This window comes from Chrysemys picta, chromosome 5 (assembly GCF_011386835.1).
Source record: "Chrysemys picta bellii isolate R12L10 chromosome 5, ASM1138683v2, whole genome shotgun sequence".
NCBI lineage: Eukaryota > Metazoa > Chordata > Testudines > Emydidae > Chrysemys > Chrysemys picta.
This window is the reverse complement of record NC_088795.1, coordinates 81,650,073-81,674,814: the sequence shown is the minus strand read 5'-3', so window position 1 is coordinate 81,674,814 and position 24,742 is coordinate 81,650,073. Positions and strand designations below refer to the sequence as shown.

Genomic DNA, 24,742 nt, shown 5'->3' with positions numbered 1-24,742 from the left:
CATATGCTACTCAGAACTGCAAGCTGCTACACATACATACCTATTGTTGTTGGGTTTTAAAAACCTGTTTATTTTATTATATTGAAAAATAGAATGTGATGTGATTATATAGACTCCAATCTTGCAATAGCTTGCATATGTGCTAACTTCGGGCATGTGATTAGTGACATCACTGTGAGTATTTGTATGAGTAAAATTTAAGCAGGATCAGAGTAATGGACTGTATTGCAATTAATGTATACATGGGAACAGAATTAAGTTTGCACGTGAAGTTTTAACTTTGTCATTTCCTAGCTCTTGAGCACTTACTTGTGCAATCTTAACTTCCTGTTAATGTAGCTTTTTGATAGAATTGAATGTTAAGTTTAAACTCTGAGCACCAATTCTGCCCTCAGATACACACACACACAACTGTTGTCTATTGATGTAAGTAAGAGTTGTGTGTATATGAATGAGGATGAAAGGGTACAGTATGAAGGATACAATTTTTTGGTGGTGATGCTTCTTGTTTTGGCCATCTATTTTCTTAATTTAGGTTTTTATATTCCCCATTTGCAGGGGTACTATCAGCTTAGACACATTTCTGTCTAAATATTTTTACCTAAGATTGTTGCAAGTTGTATATTATATTACTGCAAATGAGAGATTAAAAATAGATATATATTTTTTTCATTTGTGTAACTCTGTTTGACAGAACTGTATGCAATCAGTTTCACAGTTTGGAGCCTGGCTATGCAAAGCAATCCTGCTAGCTGTTGCATGCATATGCCTCCAACACCCATATGGAGCCCTAGTGACTTAAAAATCAAGGGGTTGCTTTGATCTCATAGAGATACTTACAATATTTAAAGAGCAAGTAGTGAAAATTATCATCACTTTCACTAGTTGCAAAAGAACCTTACCAAAAATATGGAGAAAAATTAGAAAAAGACTAAGCTTATAAATCAGTTTTGGAAGTTTCCTCTTGTTAAGAATGGTTGGTTTTTATAAACTCATCTGTTATATTATCTGGTTTCCATACAGAAAGAGCCTGCCTGTTAGTAAATCCATGGACTCTGGAATACAGCCAGATGAGAGTTACAAAATGGATTATCCAGAAATTGGGATATGTATAATAATAAATAATAAGAACTTCCTGCCAGCCACTGGTAACTGTTCATATTTCTATTTTGATTTTAAAGCTCTTCTTAATTCAGAGAAATTGGTAAAATGTAATGTTCTTCAAACTTAAATATGCAACCAGATGACTGATTTTTTTTAATGTAAAATGTAATGGTTTAAAAGTGTGTAAATTCTCATGGTAGATACTTCCAATTATCTATTTGTAAGGGGGGAATTACAAGTGTAGGAAATCATACTTATCAAGCTGATTTTAACAGCCAGTATCTTACTTTTGCAGTTTTAGAGGTATTAATGTGATTGCTTAGGCCCATAGATTGTTTTTGCAAAGCAAAAAAAAATACCAACAAGTTTCCTTTTGAAATGAAAATCTTTTTGCTTTATTTGTGATAAATGCATAGAGTCAAATTCCGCTCTGCTATGCTGGTGTAAATCTGGAGTATTTGCTTCAGTGGAGTTGGTCTAGACTTCTCCTGGTATAACTGAGCAGAATTTGGCTCTGACACCTCAAATCAGCTATACTGTGTTTTTTACATGAAATTAAAGTGATTCTTCTTTTCAAATCCAAAGGAATGTCATTCCGATCTGGTACTGATGCAGATGCTGCACACATCAGAGATACTTTTATGACTTTGGGATATAAAGTCAACCTTCACAATGATCGTACAGGGAAGCAAATGTTTGACATCTTGCAAAATGGTAAGTAGTAATGATCTGGGTCTGTATTATTAAAATGTATCTATAGTCTAAAATTATATACTTTAAAAATAAGAATAAGTTATATACTTTAGATAAAAGAATAAGTGGTCCAGTACTTCTTACAAGTGGAAAATTGTGGATGCTTAAAAAAAAACAGGTTATTTGGGCTTGATCCTGCAAGCTGCTGAGCCCTCTGGGATGATCCAGCAAAGCACATGATTCACTTTAAGCATGTGAGTAGTTCATTGACTATGTATGGCTACTCACATGCTTCAGTGCTTTGTGGGATTAGCCCCATGTTCAACACCTTGTAGGACTGAGCCCTATGTGCAATTTTTGCTGCTGTCCTCAGAATCTGAACTCTCTAACCTCCAGGTAGGTGTTCAGAACTAACTGAGATCATTTACATGTCACTTTTCTGTCACAATTCCTAGTTTGGAAAGAGAATGAAGGATTTAAAAAAAAAAATCTATTTTAGAATATAAAGTATCTTTATGTAGGGGTCTATTTCTAAACTAGTTACGCTACTTAAATGCTATTGTGTTTAACTAAACTTTTTCTTTTCACGTTTCCTAATACCTCCTTCCTGTTATATTCATAGTGAAAGAAAGGCACATGTTTGAGATTTTTTTTTTTTTTTTTTTTTTTTTTTTTAATTTCTGGTACAAGGCTGCTACCCTCATCTGCCATTACTTCTGTGCATATCACCTATCAGAGGTTATTGTGGCATCTTAGCAAGGTCTGCCCTTGTCCCTAACACACAAGTATTGCAAATGTATTTGCTCAGTCTCTGGGAGAACAGTAGGAGGAAAAACTAAGTCCAGACCTGAGAATGCAGTTTCTCTCATTTTGATTACAGTACATGGCCCCTCTAAACCATGCTAGAGAGAGAGAAATCTACATAATGGCACAGTAAAACTTCCCCACCTAATCTGTAAAATCCTGGGGAGGAGAACAATAGAGTCAAGCTGGGAAGGCATATCAAGTGGGTTCCCGCAGGGGTCGGTCCTGGGTCTGGTTCTATTCAACATCTTCATCAGTGATTTAGATAAGGGCATAAAGAGTACACTTACGAATTGCGGAGGATATCAAGCTGGGGGAGGATTGCAAGTGCTTCGGAGGATAGGATTAAAATTCCAATTTATATGGACAAATTGGAGAAATGATCTGAAGTAAATAGGATGAAATTCAATAAGAACAAATGCAAAGTACTCTACTTGGGAAGGAACAATCAGTTGCACACATACAAAATGGGAAATGACAGCCTAGGGAGGAGTACTACGGAAGATGGGGGTCATAGTGGATCACAAGCTAAATGAGTCAAAAGTGTAACACTGTTGCAAAAAAAGCGAACGTCATTCTGGGATGTATTATCAGGAGTATTGTAAGCAAGACCCGAGAAGTACTCTACTCCATGCTGATAAGACCTCAACTGGAGTATTGTATTCAGTTCTGGGCGCCATATTTCAGGAAAGATGTGAACAAATTGGAGAAAGTCCAGAGGAGAGCAACAAAAATGATTAAAGGTCTAGAAAACATGATCTATGAGGAAAGATTGAAAAAAAAAATGGTTTGTTTAGTCTGGAGAAGAGAAGACTGGGGGAGAACATACTTTTTCAAGTACATAAAAGTCTGTTATAAGGAGGAGGGTGAAAAATTGTTCTCGTTAACCTCTGTCGTGGAAAAAGTCACCCACGCATTGATTTTAGTTCACAGACTCAAGCCTGAGGCCAGTTTATTGCAATACATACCAACGCGTTGGGGTAGCAGTACGAAAACTACTACACCTAGCAGCAGCTCACAGCTGCTTTATTCCGTCAAACCGCAAGCATATTACAAACAATACATCATTTATGCTAAATAAGAGTAGGGGTGTGTTCCTTTTTCCTGGTAGCTTCCTCATTATTTACGAGAATTGGGTGCCTATCGGGTGGGGGGGTTTCTTGATGGTTTTGACATGGGTGGTACTTGGCACCAGCGGGGGTGTTGTTTTTCGTCAGGGTACATATTGTTTTCCGGGGGAGGGGGGGTTATTATAGGACGCCCAAAGATGATATGATTGGCTGGTGGCAGGTAGCTGGCCTTTACTAGAAGCAATTTCTTCATATAAGCCGTTACTATGTTTCATCAATGAGCAGTTATGTTTTTCCATCAACCAGTAGTTATCATGTTGCTAAGGCCTTTCGCATGGCTTCCTTCCCCTCCCTCCTCTGGTCATGGCCCGTGACCGTATTTGGCAGGGGATTGCACAGCCTAGTTTAGTTCAGGTTCTGGCCTGTACTGCCTTACGTAAAGGTCGTCTGTGCAGTCAGATTCTGTCAGAGGACCTGAATTTGGGCCTTTGGTGTTACTTTGGTTGTCATTAAGAAGGCTACCTAGGTCTTTTTCCCCACACCTCTAAAGATAGGGAAAGAAGCAATGGGCTTAAATTGCAGCAAAAGAGGTTTAGGTTGGACATTAGGAAAAACTTCCTAACTGTCAGAGTAGTTAAGCACTGGAACAATTTGCCTAGGGAGCTTGTAGAATCTGTGTCTTTGGAGGTTTTTAAGGAAAGGTTAGACAAACACATGTCAAGAATGGTCTAGTTATTACATAGGCCTGCCTTGAGTGCAGGGAACTGGCCTAGATGACCTATCCAGGTCCTTTCCAGTCCTACACTTCTATGATTCTATGAATAACATCATAGGAGCAGAGTGAGATGAGGAATAGGCAAATGCAAGGTTAGAGGAAGGGTAGAGCAGTTTATGAATAATTTTGGAAATCAGGAATGATATTTTGAATTGGATTCAGAGGTCGAAAGCCTGTAACATGGTTTCTCTTTCTGAAGGAAAAGAATATTCTGGTGGGAACGTTCTGGATCACTTGATGTTAGAGTAGAATGATTAGAAAAATTATAAAAGGAATTAATTGCAATAGATGGGAGCCAGTGATCAAAGAATTAACTAAAGGAGATGTAGAGTTGGATGTCATTAACATAGAAATATAGATAGGGTACTGTAGGTAAAAGCTTAGCTAGAAGTTATGTCTTAAGTTTGAGCTAGAATTGATGTGTTCTCAGTGGTAAAAAGGGCCAAGAACTGAGCCTTAGAACACTCATTAGTAAATGATGGGAAAATATAAAGCCACAAACACAGATGAAATAGGAGTTGTTGAAACTAGGAGATAGTGTTGGAGAATGCTGCCTTCTTGTTTAAGAATATAAATTTCAATAATATCAAATATCATTAGATAAAATTGAATGAGAAGATAGGGATCTATAATAAAAGTTAAGTAGTAGATAATTAACCATTGAGAGAGTAGACAGATGATTGAGGGTAATATGGTAGTATGGTAGATCATAATTGGTAATATGATAGATGCCCTCTTACTATAGGGTCCCTGGTTCAAATATAATCCAGGTTGGCAGTGATCCAACATTACCATGTAGAAAGTTTGTTTTTTGTCTAGATCTCATTGGATGTACACCTCTGCCCCGGTATAACGCAACCTGATATAACACAAATTCGGATATAACGTGGTAAAGCAGTGCTCCGGGGGGGCGGGGCTGTGCACTCTGGCGGATCAAAGCAAGTTTGATATAACATGGTTTCACCTATAACGCGGTAAGATTTTTTGGCTCCTGAGGACAGCGTTATATCGAGGTAGAGGTGTATTATTTTTATATCACAAAAACCATCATCATCATAGCTGTCATCAATTTTCAACCTTGTTGACCCTCTCAATGGTGGACTAAATGGACATAGAGATTCACCTTGCCTTTTACCCAGGCTATTATAGAGTTAGCAGTAAAGACTTTGGCACTCTGTTCCACAAGTATGCAGCAGTGCAGAGGAGGTGAAGGATACCATTAAAGGGGCAAACACCCACTCTCCCGAAGTTCTCCCAGCTGGTGCAGGTGGAGGCGACTAGGGTTGGGTTGCGTTGTTGGTTGTTTAGTTGCTTCTTGCCCCAGATATGACTGCTGCTCTGAACAATGCATGAGACTTAAAAGGGGCAGATCCTCAGAACCTGTCTTGGCTGCTGGGAGTGTAGGCCATGCAAGAGCCACTCCCAAAAATTAGATGCCCAAGGCAGCCAACTACATAGTCTACTCCTAATGTTTGCCGTGGGCGGTTTCTTATTGTCACACGTGAGGCACAATGCCTGGCCTGTACGTGTATGTGTAAGCGATTGCTGAACCTAATATTGCCAAATAAGGTCCTTGTTAACATCATAATAAACATACTTTTCTAACACATGGGAAGTTTCAAACACCAATTATTTCTCTCATCTTTTTCTAGTTGCTAAAGATGATCACAGCAATCGAAGTAGTTTTGTTTGTGTTGTGTTAAGTCATGGTGAAGATGGATTAATCTATGGTACAGATGGTCCTTTTGAACTGAAAATATTAACAGGCCTGTTCAGAGGAGACAGATGTAAGAGTCTTGTGGGAAAGCCAAAACTCTTCTTCTTTCAGGTAAAGCACAGCTGAGCTGCTACATACTTGAATAATGCAAGTTTTCCATTAGATGATGAGGCAAAGCTCAGAATTTTATACTGCTTATACTGATTTCAAAGGAACTACTTGCAGAGTAAGATACTATTCTCCTTGAGTAAAGGTGGCACTGTCTGGCTTTATGTAAGTAGGCGGATGTTGTAATAGGTCAAGTTATGCATTCCATCAGGGCTACCCAGAAATCTTTGAAACATCAGTCAGAATTTCAATAGATTCTTATATGCAAAACCAAAATTTTGAATTAATAAACCCATAATTTAGTCAAACTGATGCAATCAATTACATAAACTCCGATTGCCGTACTTGGCATTCAAACAGAACTAAAAAATGTTAAGTATAGGAATCTCATTCTTTTTATAGTTCATTTAATTGTTTTTCACATCAGCGAGATGTCAAAGTTTGAATTAACAGTGGACACCGTGGTGATGTTTACTGCTGACCTTTGCTATTTCTTCAATTTGTTTCCCCTCCCTTCTCTCCAGGCTTGTAGAGGGACAGAATTAGATTCTGGTGTTGAAACAGACAGTAGCTCAGAGGAAGATACATGTCAGAAAATGCCTGTAGAAGCAGACTTCCTATATGCATATTCTACTGTTCCGGGTAAGAGAGGCTCATGTCAAAATTCTTCATTGCTAAAATACATAGATATTTGTTTGTATTAATGTTAAACTTGATTTGAAGGTGATTGAATACATTTTTTTATTCTTTCATAAAACAATTCCCGTTGCCTTTCTTTTTTCACTTTCTTGTACTTATGCGCAAAGTAAGATAGAGCTTGAAATGCCTATTCCTACAATAAATTGAATGTTAAGGTATTTTTTCACTGTCAGACCCTCCAGACTCAAACATTCATTTGCAGTAGTACTGTATGCCTAGTTAATCAGATCTATGCAAATAAATTATGGCAAGAAACAAAAAGTATATTACTATTTGAAATGCTTTTGGGAGTACCTGACAATCAAGTTTTCTTCTGATCTATAGATTCCACCCTCACTTGTAGTTCCTGTACAACCCAGAAATAGTGATTAATACAAACGTAATGTGAAGAGGTCATCTAATTCTTCATATTGTCCATATGAGACATTGTATTAGAATTTCTCTTATGCCATCCACAATTTCAATGGCAGGGAATAGATTACTAGCTTTATTCCTGCATACAGTAGATTGGAGAAGGGCAAGGACAGTGACACTGAGGTCTGAGCAACTGGATCCTGAATCTGTCTATACTGTCCTCCCTTCCTGATGTATATGTATCTTTTAATGGTGTAATTAAATAGAAACTGCTGCTGCGCTTAGAACACTGGGTGGTGAAAGATGGGTTGCCCAGTTTTGACTCTTCCTTTGCCTAGGGTTTGTCTAGATTAGTAAAGGAGGTCAGGGCTAGGCAATCTGAACTAACTCTTTGTGTTGTGTTTTGGAGACGGAGTGGTCGTGTCTATTGAAAGTATATTGTGATTATTTAAGTAACAAGCTAGAGTCATTTATTTTAAAACCTTTTTTTAATTATTTTAACTCTTGATTACTCTTGATTGTTCCCAAGAAAATTACTCTTGTAAACAAACTATTTTTTCCTGATCGTTACTCAGTCACAGGACACTACGCTGGACCAATTAAGTGTATTTTACTTAACAATTTATTCTTTTGTAGGCTATTACTCCTGGAGAAACTCATCAGAAGGCTCCTGGTTTATTCAGTCGCTATGTTTGATGCTGAAACAACATGCAAAGAAACTTGAGCTTATGCAGATACTAACACGTGTAAATCGCAAGGTGGCACAATTTAGTTCGTATTCAAACCAACCAGGTTTTCATGGAAAGAAGCAGATTCCATGTATTGTGTCCATGCTCACCAAAGAACTGTACTTCACTCACTAAAGAACTTCACGTTGTAACTTACATTTCTCCCACTAAATAATTTCACACATTTTGTATTTGTAATGTATGCACAAACTGTGAGAAAACAAAACTAGCATTGAATATCACTTTCAAATCTGAATTAGTGTTTACTACTCAATGTAGGTAATATAGATGAGACTTTAAGACTCTGCTCAGAGCTAAACTTGTTCATTATTAGAGCAGTAGAATTTGGTGTTGCTCTCTCAGAAACTCAGGTTCAGGTAACTAAATACGGACAAACTTGAAAATAATTCCAGAGCATTACTACTAATCTATATTACCCACTTTCTGGAAAAATGGAAGAAAGAGACAGGTTGAATCACTTATTGATTCTAGTATGACATTATATTTCATTCTGGCTGGAGGAAGAGAGAGAAAAAATTAGTGTATTCTAAACAGTTTCTCTTTCCATTTTTGACATAATTAGGGAACAGATTCAGAATATGGCATATACCAGTGCCATTTTATTATTTTTGGCAATATTGTATTAGTGTCACTACAAATGAGTGGGTTTTAAAAGTTCTGCAGAGAAATGTGTAAACTGTAGAAGCAGGTTATTACATTAATTTATACAATGTTATAGCTTATTCAGAGTTTCAAACAATTTTTTGTCTTGCACTCTGGCTTTTTAACTTTCTATCAAATATGAAAAGTTATGAGACTTAGCTTGTCAGTGCTTACTACCCACTTAAAAATACAATTCATACAATTGATTTTTGGAGCTGAGGAACTAAGAGACCCGTCTTGCAAAATGCTCTTTGCATTCCACCCTCAACTCCCTGGGATATGAGGGTTCTCGACACCTCTCACAACCACTTTCGTCTCGATCCTGCAAGGCAGCAAATGGAACTGCATTTCTGAATGGTAAATTTTCCTTTTTCTGCCATATTTGATAGGATTTTTTGTTTTGCTTTGCATTATATAAATACCACATTTCATCTGTCCCATAAAGTAGATTTGTAGTGTTGGAGAAAAGTCAGTGGTTTTTGTCTAGTATCAAATTAGATAATTAACTTTAAAGGTTTGGTAAAACAGGCATGTTGAGTAAAATATGACACAGTTCTTTTGATTTTGCAAAATTAGTTCTTTTGATTTTGCATTTTGAGACAGTAAACTACATTAATATTGGAGTACAGGAAATAAAAAAACAAAAGTGAAGCAGATTTTTTGTTATATATTAAATCATAAAATAATAATTTTTTATCTTCATTGATTCAGACTGTGACAATCTACACCTTTTGATTAATGAAAAAGAAAACTCAGAACTATAATGGCTGCATTGAACGCTTGCAGATAAGACTTTTAAACTTTTTTAAAAATAAGTTGCATAACTAATGGTAGCAACTACACCTTGTCATTTCAATAAGGAGTCTTTGGATCTTTTTTACTTATTAAATTAAATATTGCCTAAGTTAAATACAGTGCTTTTCTGTCTTTATTCTACCATTCATTTTAAATCTGCAGAAATCATCAGGTTCTAACTTTTAATTTGTTTAATTGCTTCCCCCCCCCCCCCCCGTGTGTTGTGGTGCATCTTCCTCCTCCCCCTCTTCACACCAAAAATTGAGAGGTAACTTCAAATACTATGCTTTGAAACCCAGTTCTCAGGGCCGCTGGCATTATCCATGCAAAGTTATAAACCTCTAGGGAAATGTATTTGATTATTCGAACAATTGAGTTATTAGTGCAACTAATTTTCTGTCAGTTATTTCTCCGAAATTATATCCTCAGGTGTGCATGTAACTTCCTGTAATTGAATTGGTGTTGTGCAGATATATTTAAGGGCAGAATTTGGCCCTATGTTTGTATGTGTTCTACACCTTTAAAATAAGTTGGATGAGGTCAATATTTAACTCATCTAAGTGCAGAATTCTCATTTGTTGCCAGTAGGATTTATGTGCATGGATTGAAAGCAGCAAATGCTTCTTTTTGTCATTCTACAGGGTATTTTTTCTTTGTTAATTCGTAGTAGTGCCTCTAGTTTACTACAGATAATAGTCACCCCTTTACAACAAAATTAAAGTAATTGAACAAATATTAAAAGAAAAAATCATTATAACTCCCCTCTCTCTCCCTTCCTCCCTCCCACTGAAGTCAGTGGCAAAACTCATATCTCACACTTAGGGTATATCTACGCTGCAGGTGGGGGTATGATTAATAGCTCATTTACTCAGACCCATGCTAACTTTAATCTAGCTAGCTCATTAAAAATACCTATGCATAGCAATATAAGCTTCAGCACTGGTTGCACAAGCGAGTATTTATCCAGGGAAATCAGACTGGCTTGTGCGGCCAGCACTGCCATATCCTCATTAGTACAGCTAGTGCAGGTAAGTCTACATGAGCTGCAAATAACCCTCCCCTCGTCTCCCTCCCCCACCCCAACCGCAGCTGCAGTGTAGATGAACCCTGAGGACAAAACAGAATCATAACTTTGAGTTTGAAAAGAATAAACCAGACCAAGTTGGTTGTATGTTTTGATAACATTTCAAAATTCGAGCAAGGGATCACAGTACATGTTATCCAGGAAAGGGGGAGCTGATGGCTTCTGGCTTACACTAATGCTTCCAAAATTCTTCCACATTTACCTACTGCCCCCCCCCGGGCAAGATACATGTCCTAGTTTTTCATTTGTTAAGTGGGTGTAAACTAGCTAATAATTACTTGTAATAGAATGATGATTGGTGTACTGAAAAGTTAAACTTTTCCTGTGGCATGGCATTAATAATTCATCTATCTAGGTGAAGGAGTAGAGCCTTAACTAATGGGATGGAATTATCCAAGAGCTCTGCTTGAAAGGAATTGGATAGTGCAAAAATAAAGATCATGTTCCACACAGACATAAAAATCACAGAACAATGCTTTTATTTCGGAACAGTCTGTTCTTTGACGTATTTTGGAAGATTTACTGATTTCTGTTGAGATAGGGCTTACTGCTTTAATTTAGTCTGAATGGGTAGCTCTGTTTGTTTGTTTGTTTTTTAGTGTATGTGAGTAACTCACTTTAATGCTAATAAGAATGAAGCACATGGAGCCCTCCAGATAAATGGGGATCAGTGCCCTGTTCTGTCTTACTCCTCAGAAATCAGCATGTAATATTAGTTAAAGTTTATGTCAATGAAAGTTTTAGGTAGGAAGAGCTAGATTCACAAAGGGGATATAGGAGTTGCAATGCCGTCACTCAGTTGAATTCATAGCCCCCAAGTTAGGTGCCTAAGAAAGGGAGTCACAGAAGCCAGCAAGCTGAGTGGGCGGCCACCTGAGCAGTGGGAGACCTGTTTCAAGTCCCTGTTCCAAATCAGGTATGTGAGGATTCAAACTTGGGTATCCTACATAGTAGGCAGTGGTTAGGGCTATTGGCTATAATAGGATGGGCATCCAGTGCCAAAAATTCTCAGCACCAGCTCTCTTGTGTAATTTAGGCAGGCCCAGATCACACAAACCAGATTGGGTCCCACCCATGAGACTAGTGGGGTTTGAGAATCTTGTAGGAAATGAGGCATGCGTTAGGCTGCATGGCAGTATCAGCACTTAGGCAGTTTTGCACATGCCCACTGATAGAAACTTAGGCACCTATGGGACAGTACTGGTAGAAACTTAGGACCCTACTGAGGATTAAGTCGCAGCTGAGCAGGGTTTTATGAATGCCAGTGGTGCCTAAATGTTGGAATTAGGTACCTACCTGCCTCCTTAAGTGCCTAAATCCCTTTGTGAGTCTAGCCCAAAGTAACTTGGAATGCTCCTTAAACGTCACTTAACTAGCAGGATAATGGTTCTGGTGCGTAGGTTCTTTCACTGAGTATGCCTTCCTCTCTTGGGGACAGAAACTCTGGCTCTGATCCTGCAATGGGCTCTTAGCTCCTATCTTGTGTGTGTGTCAGGAGCTGCTTCACATCTTGTATTGGGCCCTCTGTGAGATTCCAGTCATGGTTTCCCTAGTGGACAGGGACAGGGACTTTGGATCCTGGGCTCCCAGTTCCCAGTAACTAAATTACTTCCTACTCAGATAACTTCTTGTTACTGATGAGACAAGGTGTGTGAGGTAATATCTTTTATTGGACCAACTTGTGTTGTGAAAGAGACAACACAGAGTTTTCGAGCTACACAGAGTTCTTCAGGTCTGGAAAAGGTACTCAGAGTGTCACAACTAAATACGAGGTGGAATAGATTGTTTAGCATAAGTAGTTAAAACACATTCTAAAAGACTATTCAAGGTAAAGTGGCCCATTAACACCCCCTCAGTCATAAAACAAAAAGGGGAGATGGGTTACAGATTGCTTTAATAAGCCATAAATCCAGTGTCTTTATTAAGACCATTATTTTTAGCACAGTTATGAATTTAAGCTCTCAGGCTCGTCTTGTGAAGGTGTTGCCAGGTTTCCATTGGATGTGAGGTCAGATATAGGATGAGCGTTTTGTGAAAAGTATTCACCTGATGTTTTTGTTTTATCATTTTCCTGTGTGAGTTCATTTGAGAGTGTCTCTTTTCACTTAAATAGTTGTTGTGGCATTTAGTGTACTGAGGTACACATTGTGACAGACATGTTTAAGACCCATAGATCTTGAAAGGTGTGTTGTACGGGGGTTTGATCATCATAGCAGTGGAGTCTGTTGTTATGGCTAGGTCTGGTGCTGCTTTGAATTGGTGTGTCCTGGTCTGTGGGAAGTTGCTTCTGGATGATAAGCTTGGAGAGGTTGGGAAGGCTAGCAGAGGGGTTCGGGAAAGATTTCTTTCAAGTTGTGGTCTCCATTGAGTAACAGGGTGGATCTAATCAATTTGATTTAAATCACAAGTCAGGAAGATTTAATCATGGATTTTTACATAAAAGTGCATTCTTGTTGGTTGTTATAACCTTAATACACCACCTTCACAACTCAGAGATAGATGTAGGTTTCATTTTTAGAAGGTACACACTATACATTTTTAAAGTGATTTATGTTGAAAACTTTTCAAATTAGTTTTACAGCTATATCAGAAGATAAAGGATTGTTTGGTTATTTCATTTACCAAAGATAATTGAAGCAGATATTTATGAAGTCACTGGGAGGTGAACTATCTCCAATTCAACAGGTTAATCATTAATATTTGGAGGACTTTCTTGCCATGCTATATTAGGAGAATATCACCAGACAGACATTTAAATAGTTTTATTTAATTAAAACAACAACGTTATGTATTCTGGAATTTTTTCTTTAACAGCAAACATATAATATTTTAACAAAACAAGTGTATGAATTTTTTAATTTAGTTAAACATTCACGTTTTTTAAAAATCAGGTTTGTTGGTTTGTTTTTTGTTAAAATTGTTTTTAACTAAAATGGTTAAATGAAATATTTTTTTTAAAAACCCCAAAATTAAATTGACTATGTCAGCCAGGTCAACATGAGAAACTTAAAATATTGGTTTCTGCAGCTAACTCAGTTGTCTCTTCACCTTCATTGTCCTGTTTGTTCATAATCTGGAAAAGGAAAAACAAGCTTTCCTGCTTTTTCAGGTCCCAAACAATTTCTCAATTTGGAATGAATTCGCTCAAAGGAAGGAAATATTTTTTCTACACTGGCAGAAGAAGCTACTGCTGTTAAAAGTGAGATTATCTCTTAAATAGTCTCTGAATCCAAGTGCTTAAGTGACTTCCATCAGTTCACTGGTGTGACTTTCTTTAAAACATCATCAGAAAACATATATTTCTGGAATGGTTCACCATTAGCTCTGAAGTTTATTATATTTCGCATTATGGAGGGATGATTGCTGGATGTCCATGTTGTAGCCAACTCCTCTTCTTCAGCAATTAAGGTTTGACCCTGGTACCGAGTATTGAGAATATTTGCAAGAAAATGAGCTGGAGATAGTGCTTGTCCCATTCTTTATTTTAATGCTTGTAATTTAACTCTGTCATTGCATATTTCTCTTTTTAAGATCTCACTCGGTTCCTTCCAAATTTCAGCAGCGTCAGCAATAAAACAGCTATTTCCCTGCATTTTGTTCAAGGCTACAGAAATAGGCTTCAGGGTACTCAGCATGTGTTCAACATTTCTCTTAAGCCCAATGTTGAGAACTTTGGCTGTGACATGTCATAACTATGAAGGGAAGGGTAACAGCTGTCCTGTGTGCAGTACTATAAAATCCCTCCTGGCCAGAGACTCCAAAATCCTTTTCCCTGTAAAGGGTTAAGAAGCTCAGGTACCCTGGCTGGCATCTGACCCAAAGGACCAATAAGGGGACAAGATACTTTCAAATCTTGGCGGGGGGGAAGGCTTTTGTTTGTGCTCTTTGTTTGGGTTGTTCGTTCGCTCTCGGGACTGAGAGGGACCAGACATCAATCCAGGTTCTCCACATCTTTCTAAACAAGTCTCTCCTATTTCAAACTTGTAAGTAAATAGTCAGGCAAGGCGTGTTAGTTTTCCTTTGTTTTCTCAACTTGTAAATGTACCTTTTACTAGAGTGTTTATCTTTGTTTGCTGTACTTTGAACCTAAGACTAGAGGGGAGTCCTCTGAGCTCTTTAAGTTTGATTACCCTGTAAAATTATTTTCCATACTGATTTTACAGAGATGATTTTTACCTTTTTCTTTAATTAAAAGCCTTCTTTTTAAGAACCTGATTGATTTCTCCTTGTTTTAAGATCCAAGGGGTTTGGATCTGTATTCACCAGGGAATTGGTGAAAGGTTTCTCAAGGCTTCCCAGGGAGGGAATCCATTGGGATGGTGGCAGCGGACCAGACCTAAGCTGGTAGTTAAGCTTAGGAGTTTTCATGCAGGCCCCTACATTTGTACCCTAAAGTTCAAAGTGGGGATACAGCCTTGACACAGTGCCATCTATTTTTTTCACGATTTTGTTCGCAAACTGTCATCAGATTAGGCCAGTTCTTGATATAGTGCTCAAAACAGTCCACTACTGAGTTCCATCGCACATCTTATGGGAGAGTTAGCTTGGTTCCTCCCACTTTTTTCAGAGCAGCTGCTGCAAAGTGGTTGTTACGGAAGTATTTTGCAATTTCAACAACATTAGCCTTTATTTATGGAACACTGAAGTCTTTGGCTAGGAGGTGCATCAAATGAGCACTGCAATTGTATGTTATTAGCTTGGGACTCTCTTCTAAATTTCTTCTCATCTTGGATACATTTGCAGCATTGTCTGTGACCAAGCTGCATATTAGACTGTAGCGAAGTGAGACTCACCAGCGAGGCGCCTCCTGCTAGTTATCCTGGGAACTGTCTCTTGTCCAGCCCGGAGCGCCTTCTGCAGGCCGGTGTCTTGCTTGCCTTAGGGCCCCCGTGTCCCTTTTCCTCTGGGTTCTGCCCCCAGCAGTAACCCACAGTCTGGATCTCCCCTCCCAGGGGAACCCCCAACCCTCTATCCCCACCTTGCCTCAATGGCTACTGCCAGTCGTCATCTAGCCCCCGCTCACTAGGGAAAACTGCAGTCTGTCATGGTCACTCATCATAGGCAAGGGGGTTTGGACCAGCTGCCTCTGCCTAACCCCAGACTGTACCTCTGCAGCCCCAGTATCTTCTTTAGGCCTTGCACAAGGCCTGCAGCCTGGGGAGTTGCCAGGCTGGAGCTCCCCAGCTCCTCTTGCCTTTCCCCAGCACTGCTCTTCCTCTGGTACCCTGCTCCCCACAGCTAAGTTCTTCTCTCTCCACTGCTAGAGAGAGACTGCCACAGCTCCTGGCTCACAGCTGTCTCCTAATTGGGCATGGCCCCAGCTGTGGCTGCCTTCCCAATCAGCCTACCCTATTGACTCCCCGGGGCAGCTCTTTCCCAGGGCTGTTTTAACCCCTTCAGTGCCAGAGCGGGCTGACCGCCCTGCTACACAGACATTTGAATTTTTTTTCACAGTTTGTTCAGCTTTTACTGCTACTTCTTGTGTGTGCATTTCCTGATGTTTCTGTAAGGAAGACATTCCCTTCTTCGGTTGTCACACAAGCACATACAACACGATCATTGTGGACATTGCTCCACCCATCAAGACTCAGGTTAACAATTTTACCCTCTAGACCTTTTGCACACTGCTCAATTTCTCTTTCATACACTTTATCCAGCAATTTGCCTGCGACATCTGTTCTCTTGGGTGGGCTGTATCCTGGTCTTAATGACTGAAACATGTTAATGAAGTGTGGTTCTCAATCATGGAAAGGAGAGTTTGTTGCATAACCAAACCGGGCAATTTTTTCATCAATTACCTCTTTTTGTAATCTGCTGGTTCTTATCACAAACATAACTATGGTAGTTTCTGGATGATGGAGATTTTTGTTTTTGCTACTAGTAATATACTGTGGCTGTGTGACATACATGATGTGACTGAAACAGTGTCATTGGCAGATAACTCAGAAACTGTAGAAAATGATGGTGATCTTGAAGGTGGATAGTCTTCAGAATCTTGTATGTTGAGGATGGATTCTCCTAAACAAAATAAGTCAATACAGTTATTTAATTATTATTACCATACTGCTCATTTAGTATTACTCATTGCATTCACTGACACTCAGTACTACTTTAAAAGTGAAATTATAAAAGGAAGATCTGCCTATTTCAGCTATTTATTTTTTATATCAACTGCATCTAAAATGTAGTACCATAGAGTAACAACGGTATTTTTTTGCTCAAACATGAGAATTCAAGAATAGTCCAGAGGGAAGACAGACAGTCCTTAAGAAAGAAGTATGAAATAAAAAAGTTTATCAACCTGAAGATCCTGCATGATCAGATATGTTCCTTTCATCATCTTCAGCGCAGCTTCCTCCTGAGGAGGAACACTTCTCACAATGTTGTTTCATTTGGGTAACGAGGCCTTGCATTTCTCTGTTGCACTATTTGCATTTTGCATGCATGCCTGTTTTACCCACAGGTAGAGGAACTTCATTAAAATATTCCCAAACTGGGTCTCTTTTACGGCCTGCTGCCATTATAGGTTTTCCCTTCTAGTGAGAGAATGGTATGGTAGATCTCAAATCAGAAAGACCTCAAGACTTCTGGAATATGCTGCTCAAACAGTTTCACTTTTGTTTCTGCTGCCTGTCCCTTCCTTCTCACATTTATCTCCAGACTTCTCCTTGTCCAGATCTATTCTGCCCCCAACAATCTTCTGTTCATTGAATTTTTTGAAACTTTGCATTTTTAGAGAGAGGTAAAGGATTGACTCTGTGTACACAAATTTGCAGAGGGACAATAGGGTTGAGGTCTCTTATTTCTCACCTCTATATATTTATTTATTTATTTGTTTGTTTTAAAACATTTTTTGCTGTTAACAAGCATGTTATCTCTGAAGACACAAATCCTCAAAAGTTTGAGAACTGCAAAACTAGGCATCTCTGATGGGATCTTCTAGACTGAACACTGAGTCCCATTGGGTAGATAGAAAAATTAACCTAAATAAACTATACAGAAACCCCTGGAACCCCGTAAGATTGGGTCCCTAATCCATGAACTATTGGAACTCATTTACAAAACTTTTTTTAAACATTACATGAATATATTGTCTCCTACTATAGAATTAGAATTTATAAACCCTATTCCATGATGAGATATCGTTGAGCTATCTTTAGATAGGTTTTTTTCCCCTCAAAAAGCATTTTATCAAAAAAAATCCGATTTAAATAAAAAAATCCATTTATTTTTATCCTCCCTGTTGTTTAATAACACTCTGTATAGGATCCAGTGTGGGGTGATTGATAACAACTTTGGGTGTGCAGCCAGAGGATTGTTTTTTTTTCTGTATTGAGGCAGGTTCTCTCAGAGGTATTTGGGTGGTCCATTCTACAATGCTATCTATTTCTGTCATGGTGTGTCCCTGCTTGATGAAGGTGGTTTTAAGTGTGTTAAAATGTTTATCACAGATTTTCTTCTCAAAGCATATGCTTTTGTTTCTGAGTGCCTGGATGTAAATAACGGATTTCTGGGTGTGTTTGGATTGGTTTACTGGATTTGTGAAGGTAAGTGGGGTGATGGATGGGCTTCTTGTATATAGTTGTCTGTAAAGGTCCATTGTTGACACTGATTTTGGTGTCCCGGAAGTTGATGCTAGTGCAGGAGTATTCTAGAGAGAGTTTAATGGGTGGGTGGTGATGGTTGAAGTTGTAGTGTAAATCTATGAGGGAGTTTAGGCCATCTGTCCAGAGGACAGGGGCGGCTCCAGGCACCAGCGCAGCAACAGCGTGCCTGGGGCGGCAACCCGCGGGGGGCGGCCTGCTGGCCGCTGTGAGGGCGGCAGTCAGGCGGCCTTCGGCGGCGTGCTTGCAGGAGGTCCGCCGGTCCCGTGGTTTCGGCGGCAATTCGGCAGTGAGTATGCCGAAGCCGCAGGACCGGCAGATACCCGCAGGCACGCAGCCGAATCCGCGTGACCGCGGACCACTCGCAGGCACGCTGCCAAAGGCCACCTGACTGCCATGCTTGAGGCGGCAAAAAACATAGAGCTGGCCCGGCCAGAGGATGAAAATATCATCGATGTATCTGAGATATATCATTAGTTTAATGGTGCATTTGTCCAGAAATTCTTCCTCCAGGTGGCCCATGAAGAGGTTGCATATTGGGAGCCATCCTACTGCCATGGTTGTTCCCATAGTTTGGACAAAGTGTGTGTTGTTGAATGTAACATTGTTATGAGTGAGGATGCAATGGATGAGTTTAGCAATGTGTTCGGGGTAGATATCTGAGTGTTGTCCATTGTCTTGTAGATATTTGAGGCAGACAGCGATGCCATCATTGTGATGGATGTTGGTATTTAGAGAGGTGACATTCAGGGTGGGACGGATGGTGTTTCAAGGGAGGTTGTTAATATTGCAGAGTTTCTGGCGGAAGTCCACTGGTTCACGACACACTATGTTATCGCACGAGCACCAGCTATAGATGCCGCCGGGGGCCAGGCCGTACTGCAGACCTCACTTCCATTGGCATCCTCGCACCCACTTCCGTGCTGATCACTGCTTGCAAGTCACCCCCATGTGGAATACATAGAGGGACCAGCACTCAAAGAGGAGGTGGAGGTTACTTACCTGTAACTGGAGGTTCTTCGAGGTGTGTGGTCTCTATCCACTACCCACTCTTCATCCCCTCTGCTTCAGACTGGATTCCATTATGGTAAGAGGGAGACTGGAGAGGTGTTCACTTCCTCTTATACCCTCGGCTGCAAGCACAAGGAGACTCGCTATGCACATAGAGGTCAACAGACACTGCTAAAAATACTTTCCAGACTCAGGCACGTGGCAGCATGTGCACCCACATCTGGGATACAGATAGGGAGCCCACATCTCAAAGAACCTCCAGTTACAGGTAAGTAACCCCCTGTTATGACTGTCGGTGTGGATGTGGTAGTTGTGAGTGGTGGTATAACTGTTGTGAAAGAATTCTTTGAGGCAGAGTTGGTGAAAGAATTCTAGTTCTCCACATATTAGTATAGTGTCAAGTTCTGTGGTGGGGCAGAAGTTCAGTCCCTTGGAGAGTACAGATAATTCAGCTCTTGCTACCGGTGTCATCACCAAACCTTTTAAAGAAAAGTGGGGGAGAACAAGTAAAATATGCCTTTGGCCAGTGTGATACCAAGTGATGTTCCAATCTTGAAAGCATCTTTTATTTTTTAAACAATAGCATAATCTATTAAAGCATAAATCTAAACTGAAGCAGAAGCCTAACTGTACTGCAGATATACGTCTTTAACATATCTATCAAGAATAGCCCTTGTTAGATGTGTCTAACACAGCAGAAAGGGAGAGGTGGGTCCCAAGAGAGGCAGGTAAGTGAACCATAGGCAGCATGGGATTCACTTTCTTCATACAGAGCACTAAAATACAAATGACATGATCTGTAATAGTTATGTGCTTTAGACACTGAGGAAGGGACAAAACCAGTTTCAAAATTACTTAGGTATTCTATAATGTATTTTTTAAACTCAGAAGTACAAATAGATGGTTCTTATTGTACAGGACCCCCAGTTTTTATAATAAAGAAGATCCTCATCCCTTTGGCTTATGGACCCAATTCTGATCTTGTACTGGTGTAAATGAGAATCAGGACCTACTTTGCAACATTCCAGAGGGAAGAGGAGTGACTGTACAGTTCTACTCCTGGATTTATAAAAGTGTATTTCCTGTATCGTACCTCTAAAATCTTAACTTGCTGAGCTGTTTTTAGCAGTGGTGAGAATCTAGATGTGTCAAAGATGGAAAAAATAGAAATGGCAACCTTATAAATCCGCTTTATTAGCCAGTAAACAGCAATAAGACTTAGCACTTATAATGTTTTACATTTTCCAAATGCTGTATAAAATAAGGGCCATATTCAGCTGTGGTAGGTCCTGACCCAGCAGAACCAGTGCAGTTCCAATGATGAAAAGTGGTGGAGGAGGGACTGAGAAAGGACCCCAATGGATCTCCAGTTACATTGACCCACCAACAATTTTTCATGCACTCTGACTGCAGGAGTATTGCAGCCATTCAGTTACAGTGGTCATAAAATGGCTCCCTGTGCTGGAGGGAGGGAGGAATCCTTCCTCTCCCGCCCTGCACTCGTTACCAGTGTACACAGCCCAGCCACTTGGGCTTGACACTGGGATCAAAGGTGGGCTTAAAGGCTAAAGCGAGGAGTCAGGAAATTTGAGCTCTGTTCCTGACACTAACGTGGTGTGATCCAGGGCAAGTCATGTCACTTTTTAGCGTTTGGTACAATGCTGAGCAGATTGTCTGGGTTTAATAAATCATCAAAATTTTAACAGAAGTGATTCAAAATCAGTGAAACAGTAACAATAAGGTGTTTTTTAATCACACCATACATTTTGTTCCATCATATCACATACGTTTGGAAACAGGGTATGCTACTAATAATTATAGGTCGTACAATTGTCTTGTCAGACTATCCTATCTGTCTTTCAGATCGCAGAGACAAGGTGGGTGAGGCAATATCTTTTTCTGGACCAGCTTCTCTTGACAAAAGAGACAAACTTTCAAGCTACGCAGAGAGAGCTCTTCTGCAGATCACAGGATAGCATGTGAACCATTACTTCATTACCACTGGGTGTCACTGTAGATAATAGAATAACCCACACAGGCTAACATTAGCCCATTAATGTTTTGTGATTTCAGTCAGCCTGCGTGTGCATTGCCTTTTGTGGGCCTGCATCTAAAAGTACTTAATAACATCAGACTGTTGGATTTTGAAATGGTTTCTATGTGAATTTTTTTTTCTCTTCTTAGTACATAACATGGCAAAAATGAATCAACGAGTTCCAAGAGAGAGATGGTTTTCTCTAGTAACCAGGCCCAGTTCAGACAGGCCTGATGAGCAATTGGCTCAGGGGAACTTAGACCTTGAATTCAGACAACAGTACCAAATTTGCAGACTCCTGCATTGGTGAGCCCCATCTTACCAGTGACAGATTGAAAGGCTAGTGTGATTGTTCCAGCGCCTGTGCTGCATGGTATGAAGTACAAGCATATCCATGCTGATTGAGAGCTCTGAGATTGTAACAACTTCTGCCTCTTATGAATTAAGATATGTCCGCCCTTTATTGTGCCCCTTGTTGGAGAATGTCACAGGTTTTCCCAACTCTACTCACCAAGAACCATCATCTACTGTTCACCTGAGTTGCTCCCGTGGAATTCATCCTCTCAAGCTAACATAAGAACAGCCATACTTGGTCAGACCAATGGTCCATCTAGCCCAGTATCCTGTCTTCTGACAGTGGCCATTGCTAGGTGCTTCAGACCAGATGGACAGAACAGGGCAATTTGGAGTGATTCATCCCTTGTCATCTAATCCCATCGTCTGGCAGTCAGAGGTTTAGGGACACCCAGAGCATGGGGTTGTCCCTGACCATCTTGGCTAATAGCCATTGATGGACATATCTTCTATGAACTTATCTAATTCTTTTTCAAGCCCAGTTATACTTTTGGCTTTCACAACATCCCCTGGCAACGAGTTCCACATGTTGACTGTGCATTGTGTGAAAAAGTACTTCCTTTTATTTGTTTTAAACCTGATGCCTATTAATTTCATCTGGTGACTCCTGGTTCTTTTGTTAATGTGAAGGGGTAAATAACACTTCCCTATTCACTTTTTCCACACCATTCATGATTTTATAGACTTCTATCATATCCCCTATTAATCATCTCTTTTCTAAACTGAACAGTCCCAGACTTTTTAATTTTTCCTCCTATGGAACCTGTTCCATACCCCTAATCAGTTTTGTTGCCCTTCTCTGTACTTTCCAATTCTAATTTATCTTTTTTGAGAGGGGGCAACCAGAATTGCACACAGTATTCAACGTGTGGGGGTACCATGGATTTATATAGGACCATTATGATATTTTCTGTCTTATTAACTATCCCTTTCCTAATGGTTCCTAACATTGTTAGCTTTTTTGACTGTCGTTGCACATTGAGAAGCTCTACATGAGTTTCAGGAGGAGAAGAAAGACTGCACACTGGATCCTGGGCCTTGCACCTGGGGATCCTAATCAACAATCTTCACAGGGGGACCAAAATTTGCTTGCACCAGCCCTCCTGGCAACCACATCCCTATTGTATATTGTGGGGCCTATTTATTTATTGTTGATGTAGGGTTGCAGATTAAAGCAAGCATCACCTTAGAGTGTCATATTAGCATTATAATATGGGATATTTAAAGGGAAAGAATGTAATTGTTACAGATGCCAATACATCTCAACAAATGCTGAATAAGTCATGCTGCTCTTTCTCCTTTGTCATACTGAACATTTGTTTAATTGTACAGAAAAGATACTCTTGTGGTTGAGGTTGGGACTGGGTTTAAGGACATCCGGATTTAGTTCCCAGCTCTGTCAGAGACTATGACCCCGAGCCAGTCATTTACTCTTTCTGTACCTTAGTTCCCCATTTTAAAATGAAGATAAGACTTTCTTTGTCTGCTTGCCTGTTTAGATTCCAAGAGCTCCAGGGCAGCATCTGTCTCTATTATGTGTTTGGACACTACCTGGCACAATGGTGCCCTGATCTTGGTGCTACTGTTATAATAAATAATCCAGCAATTATAGAAATGTAGTGCTAAAAATCCTTTGCAGTGTCTGTGGTGGTGCTTTTTTAGAGAGGAACACAGTACAGTAACCGGCTTTGCTAGCACAATAAATGCAGATTGTTATTAAAAACCTATAGTTTGGGCCAGAGAGAGGAATTTTGCCTCACATTTTGATCTTTATGCCTGTCAGGCCTACAAAGGTAACTCTGGAGCTGAAGCATCAAGCTGGGATTGTCGTGGATATTAATAAAAACAAGATAGATTAAAAAAAATCAGAATTCAATGGGCATTTTTTTTTTTATGGTGCCTGCACCACTCTGCAGTAAAAACAGTAGTACAAATGTCTGAGAAGCAACGTCTGCAGGTGCCTTTTTCCAACCACAGTCATACTTGTTGTTAAAGTTTGTGTCAATACACAGTGCTCCAACCAGTTTTAACCCTGGCCATTAGGGATGATTCCCTCTAGGAGTTCCAGGCCCAGTCAATCCTTGTTTCTCTGCTGAGACCACCAACTGAAGTGGTGGCTTTTTTGGGGTGGAGACACTTGTCCTCTGGGAGCTAGACTAGGGTTCATAATCACACCATATCATAATTAGGAATGAAGCCCTGTCTCAGCATTCATGTTGGGGTTTCAACCCCATATTTCAAGGATTTGGAGAGTTGGGGATTTGGCTCCAACCACTCCAAAGAGAGGGGGCCACGTGCAAAATTCAGAATCAAGTTCAGATTTCAGCACCTCCACCCCAAACTTCAAAGCACTGGTATGGAGCCAGACACATGTTGGTGACTAACAATAAAGAAAAAAGAAATCCACAGCATGCAATGGAGGTCATTCCGAAGTGTCCTATTTCTTTCTTTAAAGGTAAGATTACAACTTTTTCAGTATTGTGGCATGCATTAAGATCTGTTAACATACACTATGTTGTCTGAGATATATGGATGAAAATCACAGTATAAGCACTTGATATTAATTAAAAATTATCCGTGCTACTTATTTAACCATGACACCTTTAATGAGAGTGGTGGAAACTGGTAACACTCAGCACCTTATAATTTTCCTTAAGAAGATATAATTAATGCTGCTCTTTGAAATCTACCTTGGAGTTTCTTTTTGAGGAGATGTTCTCAAAGTAAAAGTCATAGTTTCCTCTTTTTCTCCCTGTCATTGCTTCAAGTTTTGGTGTTAAAATAAGAACATGGGTTCCGCTTTATCCAGTTCAGCTGGAAGTAGCTTTCTCAACCCCCGCTCCCTGCACCCCTTCCACATCTCCCCTGCACGACCTAATGCAGAAAGGCCAGCAAATTAAAGATGCATCTTTGCCCTGTTCACTTGTCTTATTTTTGTAAAAAGACACTCCTTCATAAAGCCTCTGAACTGGAATAGCTCAGTGGTTTGAGCATTGGCCTGCTAAACTCAGGGTTGTGAGTTCAGTCCTTGAGGGGGCCATTTAGGGAACTGGGGTAAAAATCTGTCTGGGGCTTGGTCCTGCTTTGAGCAGGGGGTTGGACTAGATGACCTCCTGAGGTCCCTTCCAACCCTGATATTCTATG

The 24,742-nt window shown here is 39.8% G+C and overlaps 1 protein-coding gene across 3 annotated transcripts in view; it reads left to right on the top strand.

Moving 5' to 3' along the window:
* The window catches only part of CASP3 (caspase 3), a 37,047-nt gene extending 13,575 nt beyond the window's left edge, over positions 1-23,472 (top strand). For 2 of the 3 annotated variants that reach the window (XM_005281973.5, XM_065596782.1), the window contains 5 exons: positions 1,024-1,148; positions 1,690-1,818; positions 6,099-6,274; positions 6,796-6,913; positions 7,961-9,625. In XM_005281973.5, the coding sequence (XP_005282030.2) occupies positions 1,024-1,148; positions 1,690-1,818; positions 6,099-6,274; positions 6,796-6,913; positions 7,961-8,187 (775 nt within the window). In that variant the 3' untranslated portion in view covers positions 8,188-9,625. Of the gene's footprint in view, positions 1-1,023; positions 1,149-1,689; positions 1,819-6,098; positions 6,275-6,795; positions 6,914-7,960; positions 9,626-21,072 lie in introns of those variants that run through there. The other variant, XM_005281975.5, reaches the window with a different exon arrangement.
* The last annotated feature ends 1,270 nt before the right edge of the window (positions 23,473-24,742 follow it).